General features: G+C 44.6%; 1 protein-coding gene across 1 annotated transcript in view; it reads right to left on the bottom strand.

Moving 5' to 3' along the window:
- Window positions 1-12343, bottom strand: part of CTNNBL1 (catenin beta like 1) — a 477418-nt gene that overhangs the window by 164018 nt on the left and 301057 nt on the right. Inside the window, exon 11 of the mRNA XM_078652114.1 lies at window positions 7213-7394. Coding sequence (XP_078508240.1) covers window positions 7213-7394 — 182 coding nt within the window. The remainder of the gene's footprint in view (window positions 1-7212; window positions 7395-12343) is intronic.

The raw sequence follows: 12343 nt of genomic DNA, 5'->3' as shown, positions 1-12343 counted from the left end.
AGCTTGGGTATCATCCAAAACCTCCTGAAAGTTCTTCCTGCCATCATCAGAAAGTTTCGGCAGCAACTGTTTAGAGGAAACCATCAAGACATGGATATACCTTCCCATCAGACAAGTTGCATTTGATGACTTCAGTGCCATGCTCGCTGATGAGAACACCTTCTTAGCGGACTGGTCAATCCTTTTTGATTCCTTGTCAGCTGGAACCTGCGCAAAAGCTCCTAAAAACTTCTTTGAGCAAGCCGCCTGAACCACAAGGCTCTCAGGTGAAGGGTGAGCCGACAAAAATTCTGGATCCTCCGGTGCCACTCTATATCTCCGTGCCACAGTCCTAGAGACTGCAGGAGCAGATAAAGGTTTTTTCCAAACCTCCAACACCGGCTCCAGAATTGCCTTATTAAATGGTAACAAAGGCTCAGTCACAGAGGAAGGAGAATGCAACACTTCAGTCAATAGATTGGACTTAAATTCAGTGGTTGAAATATTAATGTCCAATAACTCCGCAGCTTTTCTCACAACTGTGTGATATGGGACAACCTCCTTAGAAGGAGCATCTGGACCAGGAGAAAAATCCCACTCAGGGGAGACATCAAGACCACTTGCATCTTTGAATTCCGCAAAATAGTCCTCAGAATCAGGAAGTTCACCTTCCTCCATGTCCTTCTGATAGCGTGCCTCTTCCACAACTCTTTGAGCCTCCCTCCTGGAGCAGATCCTCGGGACCGGAGTCGATGGATCCACAACCGACTCCATCGGATTCGGAACCGGCGTAGAACGCGGATCCGACGGCACCGCTAGCGCCGAACGAGGATGAACAGACGGCGCCGGAGATTCTCGATACGGCGTCGGAGATTCTCAGTACGGCGCCGGAGCCCTCGGCGCCGGGAAATTCCAGGACGGCGTCGCTGGAAGAAAGGGCATAAATGGAGCCCGGGCATATAACTGAGGGACACCCAAATTAAAGGCAAAAGGACCCATGGGGCCCGCAGGCGCACCAGAGGGGTACATAGCCCTTGCAAAAACACCATACATTGCGTTCAGATAGTGTGATGGGTCTTGGCCAGGAGACGGAAAAGGGGGATTATTCCCCGGCTCCGGCTCCAAAGCCGGTGTACCTGGAATCTGGCCCGTCGGCGCCGACAAAGGAACCTCTTCAGGCTGCTCCTGATCTTCTTGCTCTAGCTCGGCTTCACCCGGATTCGAAGAATGGACCGAATCCGATGGTGCCGGCATCAGAGAACGAGAGACCTTGACTTCAGGAGACCCTTCCTTCTCTGGCGAGCCCGGTTTTGAATGAGAAGGATCGACATCACTACTGCGACGTCGAGGAGAAGACGACTTCGGCGCCGGTTCCTTATCAGAGTGACGCCTTAAAGAGTGCTTCTTTCTCTTATGTCTCTTTGACTTCGAATGTCCCGACGCCGACTTCGAGCCCGACCTGGACTCGGAACGAGATCTCGACCTCGATCTTCTTTTACTCGCCTTCTTACTCTTCTTCATTTTAGCAATGAACAACTTTGCTTCCCTTTCCTTTAAAGCTTTAGAGGTCATCTTCCTGCAACACGCTCATCCATCGACGTCGTGATCGGAAGACAAGCACCATATGCAGTCCTATTGCGGATCAGTAATAGACATCTGCTTCCCACACTCCCTGCAGGGCTTGAAACCAGATTTCCTCCGAGACATCTTCGAAAGGAAACGAGAAAAACAGACCAGAACAACTATAACATAAATGTAACTACGGAGAGTCCCAAGAAACCGTTGTCGTCGACGGCGCGGAAAAAAGGGAACTGACGTCATCACGCCGACGAGGCCCTATTATGGATCCAGTGACGTCAGCGGGGTCGCGAGCGGAGTCGTACCCTCTGTGACGTCGTCCATGACCTCGCCGGCGTGGAGAGCTACAAAAGTTTCCGATTGGCTGCTGCGCAGGGGGATATTCAGAAGGTGAGAAATCCACTGGCAGGTGTATCTATCAGAAAGAGAAGGCGTGTGTTGTGGAGCCAGTAATGAGCTTCTAGATCCGTTCCTTTCAGTGAGTATTTTTTTCTATTATTAAGCTACTCAAATGTAGTACCACAATTCCACGATAACGGTGATTTAAAGAGCCAATGGTGTTATACCAGTATTTTTATATATTTAATTGAGTGGCATCTTCAAGTGGAATCATCTTGAGCAATGCAGTCTTAAGAATTTTGGTTGCCGTCGACAAGATATATTTTGGGCCCCCCTATTTGTAACAACCTTGAATTTTATCACCTACGTCTGTGCTAATTGTAACAAAAAACTGTTGAAATATGTCTTTGCTCGGACCCCACAAATCCTTAGGATGAGGCTAGGCAGAGAGAGACAGAGAAGGTCAGACATAGACAGAGATGAGAGATCAAGTTTACTTTCCCAGGAGGGCCCTTCGAAGGTGGGGGGCCCTGGGCAAATGCCCACTTTACCCATGCCTTAAAAAGTCTCTGCTACACGTTGCAAAGAATATAGACACAAAGGTCAAAGTCAGATTGGCTGTATAAACACACAAAAAGAATGGGTCTTATTATGTAAAAACTAAATTTCTCTCTTTAATATTGATTAAGGACATGCCTGTAGTGCAGTGTGCTGACATGATTAAATGACACTGGTTTGTTAAAAAAAAACGTACATAAATATACAAGCTCAAAGTTAAGCTTGTGGACATTTTTAATGATCCAGGACATTTGCGATTTGTCAATTACATTTCAAATAACAGTTTTGAAAGAATTCTTGTTGATTTACAGGATTTTTAAATTTAAGTAGCTGATTTAGGGCAACGTACACCGTCATTCATTGCAGGTAATATTTGAAAAATGGGCTTTCCATCTTTATGGTGAACTCCTTCTTGAGAGAGAGTATTTAGTGAATTTCAGGGGATCAGCATTTTAGGTTTGGACTGTGCAAGTAGATATTAGAACGTAATGATGGGGGATGAGTGACTTTTCCCAACATTTAATGCTGTTATCTTTGAAGATTTCTCGAGGAGCAACATAAATAAATCATCTCACTGAATAAAGAAATTCGTTCACGATTCAGGCCAACAAACATTTCAGCAATCAACATTCATCGTTACCGCGGTTATGATGTTAAAAAGACTTTGAAGCTCCACAACTCCTCACAGTGAAAGGCAAATGCATCATGATACAAAAAACACAGTCTGATGTCAGACAGTGTGATTCCAAGGCCTCCTTCAGGCAGGCTCGTCTTTTTGATGCACTGGCGCTGAGAGGCAAAGAGGCTTGTTAGTCCCTCCTTTAGTAGTGCCTTGTCTGCATTTGTAAGCTCCCATAAGGACTAGACCTTTTACTTGTGTGGTTACACGGTATGTTTGCCACATCTAAAGAAATGGGTGTGGCTGACATTAAAGTGAAATGTCGCTTTTACCCCAAAAAATACTTGTCAACTTGACAAAAAAAGATTGGTTTGTCAACTTGACAAACACTTTTTTTCGTAAGAGTGCCCCATGCCTCACTTTCACTTTAATGTCTGCTATGCCACTTTCTTTAGACGTGGATAGTCTAAGGAAAGGGGCGTGATTGACATTAAAGGAAAAGCGACGTATGGGCGCTTTGACAAGCAAGCATCCGCAATGGGTCTCGCATTTACGAGAGTTTCGTAAATGCGAGACCTTTTGCCTTCAAATGCTTGTTTTCCTTGTAGGACAGCCTGAAGTACATAAGAGAACTTTCAGATTTACTAACTCAAAGGAAAAACATTGCAGGAGGAGAGGCAAGCCCAGGGATGTTGAGTTCAGTTATGAGAAATGCTAATGTGTTGCTACTGAGGGTTAAGCGCCACTATCACCACACATCTGGGGAGTCTTTAACCCCTTGGCCGCGGCGGTAATTCCTCCGCGGTTCTAGGGGACAGGGGGGCCGCGCAGCGCCACCATGCTCGTCACGGAACCATTCCGTCACGAGCCGCGGTGGCGCTGTGCTGGTGACGGAATGGTTCCGTCACGACCCCGCCCGGCTCAATAGAACACGCCGCGCAGGCACGAAATCAGCACCGCGCAGGCGCGGCGGCCGGGCCGTGACGGAACCATTCCGTCACCAGCACAGCCCCAACGTGGCTCGTGACGGAATGGTTCCGTCACGAGCACGCAAGGGGTTAAAGCCAGTATTGCTTATGCTGTGCTCCAAGACGGGTAGAAAGAGAATTCTAGCCCTCAACCACAGTAGCACTGTTGCAAACAATATTTACAGACAGTTCATATGTACTAATATTGCTATGGGTAATATGATATGGCTTCGATCACAGGAGACTCTCTAGGCAGGATACAGAGGTACATGAAAGACAGCTCCTACTCCTGTATTTTTTTGTTGCCCACAAAATTCAGAACTGCAGATTCCTGTATAACAATGTTCTATTTGAGGCATAGCCAAGACAGCTCGTTAGTGCAATCAATGAAATTCACACACGACTATGGGAACAAAGATTACTGTGAATTTCGCTATGGAGTATGACCTTCAGACAGGGTGATAATAGTAACATTGAGGCAACTTTCTCTAAACGTGTTTCAGCTACATGGACCATGTCTTAGGATAATCAATGAGTTTATTTCATGCTTTAGCAAAGCACGTCAAAGATAACGAAACTCTTGTTTTCATCAACAAAACAATGGAAACACTGAAAAAGCCTACCAAACAGAAGCAAACTATAAGCATCGCGACACTAATGCGAGACACGTTTGACACTGTGCCGTTTGCATACATTCAATACCCCTGGTCATTCGCCGCTAGGGTAAGGTACCATTGAACCATAAACCTCTTTCAAGGGTGCCTGGCACCAGCTTCCGCCCAGGAGCATACTTAGTGTTGCTTCTCTGTAGCACCTAAAACACCTAAGTTCACCTTTTAAAAGTTTATTTTTTGACTTATACAGCAGAAGCTTCATTCAGCGGGGTTTTGGAACATTGTGAATTGGTGAGTGTGAAAACTCTTGGCAGAAGTCAACCACGAGTTGACAGGAAAAATAGCAAAACACATTTCTTAAATACAGCAAGTTTCATAAGAACATATAGGGCTTAGTTGATATAAGTGATGGGTAAGGGAGGGGGGTTAGGTTAGTGAAATGCAGCGTTGGTAGAATAACAAAATTACAGAAGACATGGATCACAATTAGGTAGTTATGCATTAACCAGTAGATGTGACATAGCGATAGCATTTTGCAGTTCTCGTCATACATAAGTGAGGTAGAACCGAGAATGTGATTAGGATTACAGAGTACCCAAATCAAGAAATAAAATCATAATTAAAATAAGGCAAATTTTTGTGAGTGCAACCGGTAATAAACAGGTCTTATGAAAAAATAGACTGCTTAGCAAATAATCAGGATTACAAGTACAAAGACACTGGAATATGTAAGAGGACAGCACAAGGTAAACAGCTTTGCATAAGGCCCCATTGCCCAAAGGAGTCCTGCAATAACTAATGATCATGATGCATCAGATAATATTAAGCAGTTTGAGGTATATACAAGTAAGTTAGTCTAGAATGTAACATGGATTTGGAAGAACCGGCATTAAGAAATCAACTAGCATTTGCAATGCAATAGGTCTCGCATTTACAAGAGTTTGAGCTTTTGCCATTGTAAATGACAATGCCTTTTATTTATGTGTTGTTTTTAAAGCAGATAAACAAAAGGTATTGTCATTTACAGTGCCAATTGCTTAAACTCTTGAAAATGCAACAGCAGGCAGGACAAAGCTATTTGAGAAAATAGTGGTCAGAGGCTGTAATTAAAGCCTACTGAGTGACAACAGATGTAACAGGGTGTCCTCATGAGAGGCTATAAAATGAGACAAGGCGGTACTAAGGAGGGACTACTAAGCCTCTTTACGAATGAAAAGCCACAGTTTACAGTGGACAATGACACAAGCCAATGAAAAATATGGGCAGAGAGTGGGTGGAGCTTCAAGTCCATAACTGAATACAGCATGTCTCACAGAGCAGCGCATGCACTGCTCAAGCTCGACCTAACAAGCAAGTCAAATACAGCAACTATTTGTGTGAGGAATAACTGTTCATACACGTGAGACCTATGAGCAAAAGAAGACAGGGTTGTAAACAATCAAGTGTAATGACACAAAAACACCCGAAGTGTATGAAGACATAGTAAAGCACATCAAAACTGCATAAGCACCACGGGTCAATAAGAGAATACCTCAAAGTTAAAGCATAATGGTAAGTGACTGGTAATGGGAGATAGTTAAACACAGAAATAAAGGAGGTTTAAGGACATAGTGCATCACCAACATTTCATTTAAAGGCGAACCGGTTTGTGGACAGATGGACACAAGATGCATGGAATTTAGGAGAACATGGGGTTCACCTAGAACATATGATTTAACCCCTTCACTGCGGTGGCTATTCCGCCGCAGGTCTAAGGGGGAGGTGCGCCGCACGGCGCTCCCGTGCTCGTGACGGAACCGCTCCGTCACGAGCCTCGGGTGAGCTGTGCTTGTGACGGAACATTTCCGTCACGGCCCCCGCCCGCCCAATAGAACGCTCAGCGCAGGCGCGGAATTCGTGCCGCACGGGCGCGGCGAGCGGGCCGTGACGGAACCGTTCCGTCACAAGCACAGCACACCCGAGGCTTGTGACGGAACGGTTCCGTCACAAGCATGCAAGGGGTTAAACAAGCAGGAAATAGAGCTCAGCAAGCAGGAGGTGTTGAAAACTTTGAAACAGAATGTGCAGAAGGTCACAGATATGCCTCCAACTCACAGATAAACAAGAGATACGGTGCCGAACAGAAAATGACTTCGTGAATAACTTTTGATTATTCTTTAGTTTAGCCTGCCTCTGGAAAGCCTCTCCTAGAATGGAAGAAGATCTGTTTCACATGCTCTTGTTGGAGTCTGAAGGTCGTAACCTTCCCACCAAGACAGGGCCTATAATGGACCCTGTCTCAGCATGTGACAATCATCAGACATTTCAGCAAACATGTTTAATAGGCGGGTCTGCTAAGGTTACACATGTGTGGAATTCGATTACAAAATGAGTGTTGGTGTATAATTATTTTCCAAACACTTTCATTTAATAAGGATTCATTTTTATGAAACGGCTAACATTAATTTCTGGATGTGCAACACAATATTTAAAATCGCATTTGGTGGCGCAGATGGAAGACAATGATATTCTCAGCACTGGCAGAAGCAATGTATTATAGCATAATCCGCAGTCCTACCTTCGTGCTCCTTCTCAGAGGTTCCCATCTTCCTTATCTTCTTGGGTGACTTCATGAAGAGCGGGAAAATCGTCCTCAGGCCCAATATGTCCACAAATTTGTGACAGTTATCTGTGCCCTCTGGGCCAATCATGGCATGGTCTAGGACCTTCAAAGCGCTACTGCGAGACATTTTCTTTTCCCTGTGATTGAAAGGAGAATGATATTGAATCAGAAAAGTTGTGAAAAAAAAGAAATAACCAGATGGAAGTGTTGAGAGAGTATGGCAAGCACTGGTAAGTGGCTTACAAAAGACAGCAAGAAAACAATATGGCATCAATATGCAAATGAATGATGCATTTTTCACAACCACAAGATGAAAAAACTTCCTGCATTATATGTTACATTTATATACTGTCGGAGTCTAGTTGCAGAGTAAACTGGATTAAGCATTTCATAGATGCAACCCTGGGTGGTGAACTCCGCTCGCGGAGTTTTCCCGCACGCTGCGTGTCGAGTTCCGAAAAACTCGCTTGCATTCGTCAACGTCAAGTTGGACTTTGTCCGTCCGCCATCCTGTCGTGGCAAGGGACCGTCCGCCATAATGGCGGAGGTCCCGCGCGTCGAATTAGGACGCACCCGCCACAGTGGCGGGTGCATCCCACATTTTTAAAATTCCGCCGCAATGCTAAAAATGCATGTTGTGCGTTTCAAAGCACAACATGACAGGCACCGCGCGGTGTCTGCCATGTTGTACTTTGAAACGCAGGGGTGTACCATAGGTTCCCCCCATGTGCACCCCTCCCCCCCCTTCACCCTGGGGGCCCACAACGGGCCCCCAAAGCAAAGACCGTATGCCCGCCACGGAAAGGCATTCCCCAAAGCCCATCCTAAAATGGCTGGCAGTGTCTGATAGACACTGCCACCATATTAGATCTTTTCCGCCATGGTCGCAAGGCGACCGCGGCGGAAAAGCGGCGGACGGTCTTCCCGTCCGCCACGGACCCCCCAGCCATCCTAAAGTGGCGGGGGGGTCATTTCAGTGAGGATGGCGGACGGATTGCCCCCGCCGGGCCGGCGGTGGCTACCGCCAGCCCGGCGGGGGCAATCCGTCCGCTATCCTAATCGGCCCCTTAATGAGGTGAATTTAATTCGATATTTAGCAGACATCAGAGCCTGAAAACAGAAGTCTAATGATTAAATAAAAAACACTCCCACAACCATGTTGTTCGAGCTAAGTGATGCTCCCTGGCAGTTCCTTCACAGGAGCGCAGGTGCATTGAACTTTCTGTGAGCCACTACATCCCATGCTCATTAGCTTAAAATAGAATTTAAATAACCGCGTACCTCCATTCTTTCTTCCGTAAGGGATGGGGCTGGTGGTCTGACAAAACCCGTAGGTGAGTGGGATGAGCAGCTGGGCTTTTAACAGAGCTGCGTATAAAAGTTTGGCCGGTATTTTGGCTGTGGCCAATATGACATGCGCAGTTCAGGCTTCCTCATTAAAGGCTAGCGTGGAACTGCATCTGTCGTCCAGGAGCATTGCCTCAGTCAATCCAAGCACTGCTGTCATGCGGTTTACTATTATAATCACCATAAGAGCAGTATGGTTGAGCTGGTGTTTAAATTTCCCCTGCCAGCGTACCGTAACGTTCCAGCAGTGCGACTCCACGCGGCGGGAGGATTTAAACTCAGAGCTCAGAGTCTAACGGTATGCTGAATCACATATTCTATCACAGTAAGTAGCTACAAGACTTCCAGTATTCACCATTTGGACCCCCCACTTTCAAAGTCAGAAACCACCAATGGTGATGCAATGTGCATAGCACAAAGTTAAGCTACAGTACCAATAGGCAATTGGAAACATTCCTTAAGGATGTGAGAAGGAAAAGCAAAAACAGAGGTACTCAAATAAAAGTTTGCCTATAAACCTCTATACCTTAACGCTAAGAAAAGAAAAAAAAGAAAAAATAAACCAGCCTGGGTATACTTTTGGAACAGTGTTTTGGGGATAGTTAGTATCAAAGACACTACTATTTGTGAAACATTTTAGATGTAGGTTATATGAAATGCACAGAATTGCACAGGTATTCTGAAATGGTGTCTAACACGATATAGCAACGCTTATAGGAAAACCACAACATCTGTCCTTCACACTGATCCAAAGTGCTTAGAAGAAAATGCCTCACATGGATTCTGTGGGATACTTTTTGAATTAAAGGGGCATACTTCAGAGCACTGAAGTTTCCTGTTCCAGGTCAGAACAGATCATCCAGTGCAGGCTTTTTGTAGTTCGGGATTTATTGTACAAGATATCCCATTGCACAATATTGAGTAGTCTCCGAATTTGACGACGACCCTGGACTGAATGAGCTACTTAACATTTTGGCCGGAATTTCTACCTACTGCACAATGTCACTAACTTTGGTATTCGGTGTACAATGAAGGTAGCATTTATGCGTTTTATGTAATGTGTGTAAAAATGGCTTTTTAAACACTGCAATTCACACAGTTTGCGAGTATAAGCTTTGCATTTTATTTACAGAGCTTTGAGAACAATGTAACAGAAAAGAATAATGTCGATTTACAGCTTTAGGATATACTTTGTAGAAGGCACAGTATTTTAGGGAATTGAAAACACACAAAAAAACCTGTAAAGGCTCTTGTTAACAGTCATTAAAAGTGTATTAGCTCAAATTGTTGAGTGGCACGAATATATACCCTGGCAGTTTTATTTCTGAAATCAACAGAGAAAATTCTATAATCTATATTGCAAATAACCTCAAACAGCCCATAAGATGGCAGGTGAACTATGAGTGCCTATATAAAGTAGGGGAATCAAGATTCAGGTCCTAGGTGAGGTTTACCCTGACCTTTAGGAGTCAGGGTGAACCCGATGATGAAGCATGACACCAATAGGGTGTTTGAGGGTTAATTAACAAAAAGGAGTTGCCTCCTTTCCCACATCCAAGCGGAGTACGCCACGTAAGATTCATTTTGAGCTTGATGGTTCTGGATACTTTAGGTTAGTTGAGGTTCTCCCTGCCCCAGAGCAGTGGGGACAGCCATGATGTCGGGAGACGCCATTTTGCTCTCGTATTGCAAATCATTGACAAGCGGAGGGTGTGTTCGGGGAGTGATGTGGCAACGGGAACAGCGAAGAGGAAAGCAGGCTTCTTATGAATGTTTGGAGATGTGCTAATTGCATATTGATCTTGAGTGAAGTTGACTGCAGAGAGCAGGCCTGTGGAATATTCATGCCCCTGCAGGGTCAGGCTTTTAGGGATCAATAGCTGCTGAACTGCTTCGGGTTGATTACATTTGAAATATTTATTCTGCCGCAGGCAAGCTGTTGATCTTAGTTGTACTCCAGATTGTTGACTCGCCCGCTGCATGGAAGAAATTTTGTTCCCAGTGGGTCAAACATCTTCAGCAGACAGGACAGGCTGTCCTCCCTGGACACTTCTATAGCTGCCTGCCCGACTCTAGAACACTTAGAGGTTTCCTCCTGGCTGCTTCGCCGTCACAACTTCAACCATCACAATGGGAATTTTTTATTTTTGTGCGTGTATTTATATTTTAAAAAGACACGGTTCGAGTGCAGTTCTGCTGTGGATTAAAACCAAACATCACTGAAATTCGCAAGTTATGGTTCGAACCGCAATCCATAACTCATAGGACAGCCATGACACAGGCGCCAAATGCAGTGCTTATGGATTTTCGGTTTTAAGTCATAATCCATTACTGAACTTTAAGTGAAATTTTATTTTGGTAAAACATACATCAAAGGTGTTACGACCGATCTTAATAATAACTTCACTTTGTTTTTTAGTTAATACATATGTATATGCATATATTGCATCCCAAAGTTGGTGAATAATGTGAAACAAAGTACACTCAATAGTCTATGGTTTTACATATTAGGACATATCTGATTTATCAGTCCTTGTAGCGTTTTAACAGAAGATACATCAAACCTACTGTGACAAATAACACATTTCAATTTCACGTTGTCATCATTTAATAAATAGGTAATCAGCTCTCATTGAGCAGCCTTGTGTGAAAAGGCATGACCTATAATTCAGTAAAGTGGTGGAACCCCTTTAGGTTGAACTTGAAGCAAACACTTCTCAGTGTTTCACTTTACTAGGGAGGAATTCTGGAGCACTCTTCCTTACAAAACTGAACAAGTTCAGTAAACTTTAAGGTGTTTGTTTATGAACAGCCCTCTTTAGGGCCCAAAATAACACCTCAAAGGGGTTCAAGCCTAGACTTTGACTTGCCCATGCCAAAATCCAGATTGATTTACTTGTCATTACAATATATTTACTGGTGAATTTTGGATCATTGTGTTATTCTCAACAGTGTAAGAATGACAAACGCACATGAAACGCTACAAGTAAAGATTATATATGGCTCAGCAAAGAAAAAAACTGGAAAAAAACGTTGCAAGGCATTGACTGCAAAGCACGCTTTTTATCATGCCAAGGGTTATTTTGTCTCAGAGAAATCCAAACAATGGCCAGATTCACGCTGACGTTTCCAAGAATGTTTCACTAGCAGATTTAAATTATGCCAACTAACTATACTAACTACAACAAACTTCTGGCCATTAGGATATAGTTTAGAGAATGCATGCTTTACGTTTTCGGGGCGAAACCAGTGCTTTATTTGAGCCGGTGGTTGCTGGTGGGGCCCACTGGCACTCATCTTTAGGGACCGACACTTATTTCTCCACTTCACAGATTGACCCAGAGCAAAAGAGAGAATAACAAACCAGGGAAAGAAGGAGGGTGAGAAAGACGGGAAAACCATGGCACATGGAAAATCAGGGATGAGAAAGAATATAAAAAAGTGAGATAACGGGGCAGGCAGTATTAGGTCGACAATAAAAGTGGTAAGAGGTGGAATCAAGACTACGCAGTCCTGACATGGACCACGCCTGACATTTGATAGCATCGGCCGCCACCTTACGATCAAAAAGTTGGGCACTAGTACTTATTGTTTTGCAAATTAACCCGTTTGTTGTTTCAAACTTTCTGCGCCAGTGCTGAACGTTCGAAGAAACGGGTGCGGCCGCGTCGGCCAACGGACGTGCGCAACACTGGCAAGGTAGTGCTCGCGACGACCGTTGGCCGATGGCAGCACTAAA

This window comes from Lissotriton helveticus, chromosome 7 (genome assembly GCF_964261635.1).
Source record: "Lissotriton helveticus chromosome 7, aLisHel1.1, whole genome shotgun sequence".
Taxonomy (NCBI): Eukaryota; Metazoa; Chordata; class Amphibia; order Caudata; family Salamandridae; genus Lissotriton; species Lissotriton helveticus.
Note: the sequence above shows the minus strand (reverse complement) of the source record. Positions and strands in the feature narration are given on the sequence as shown.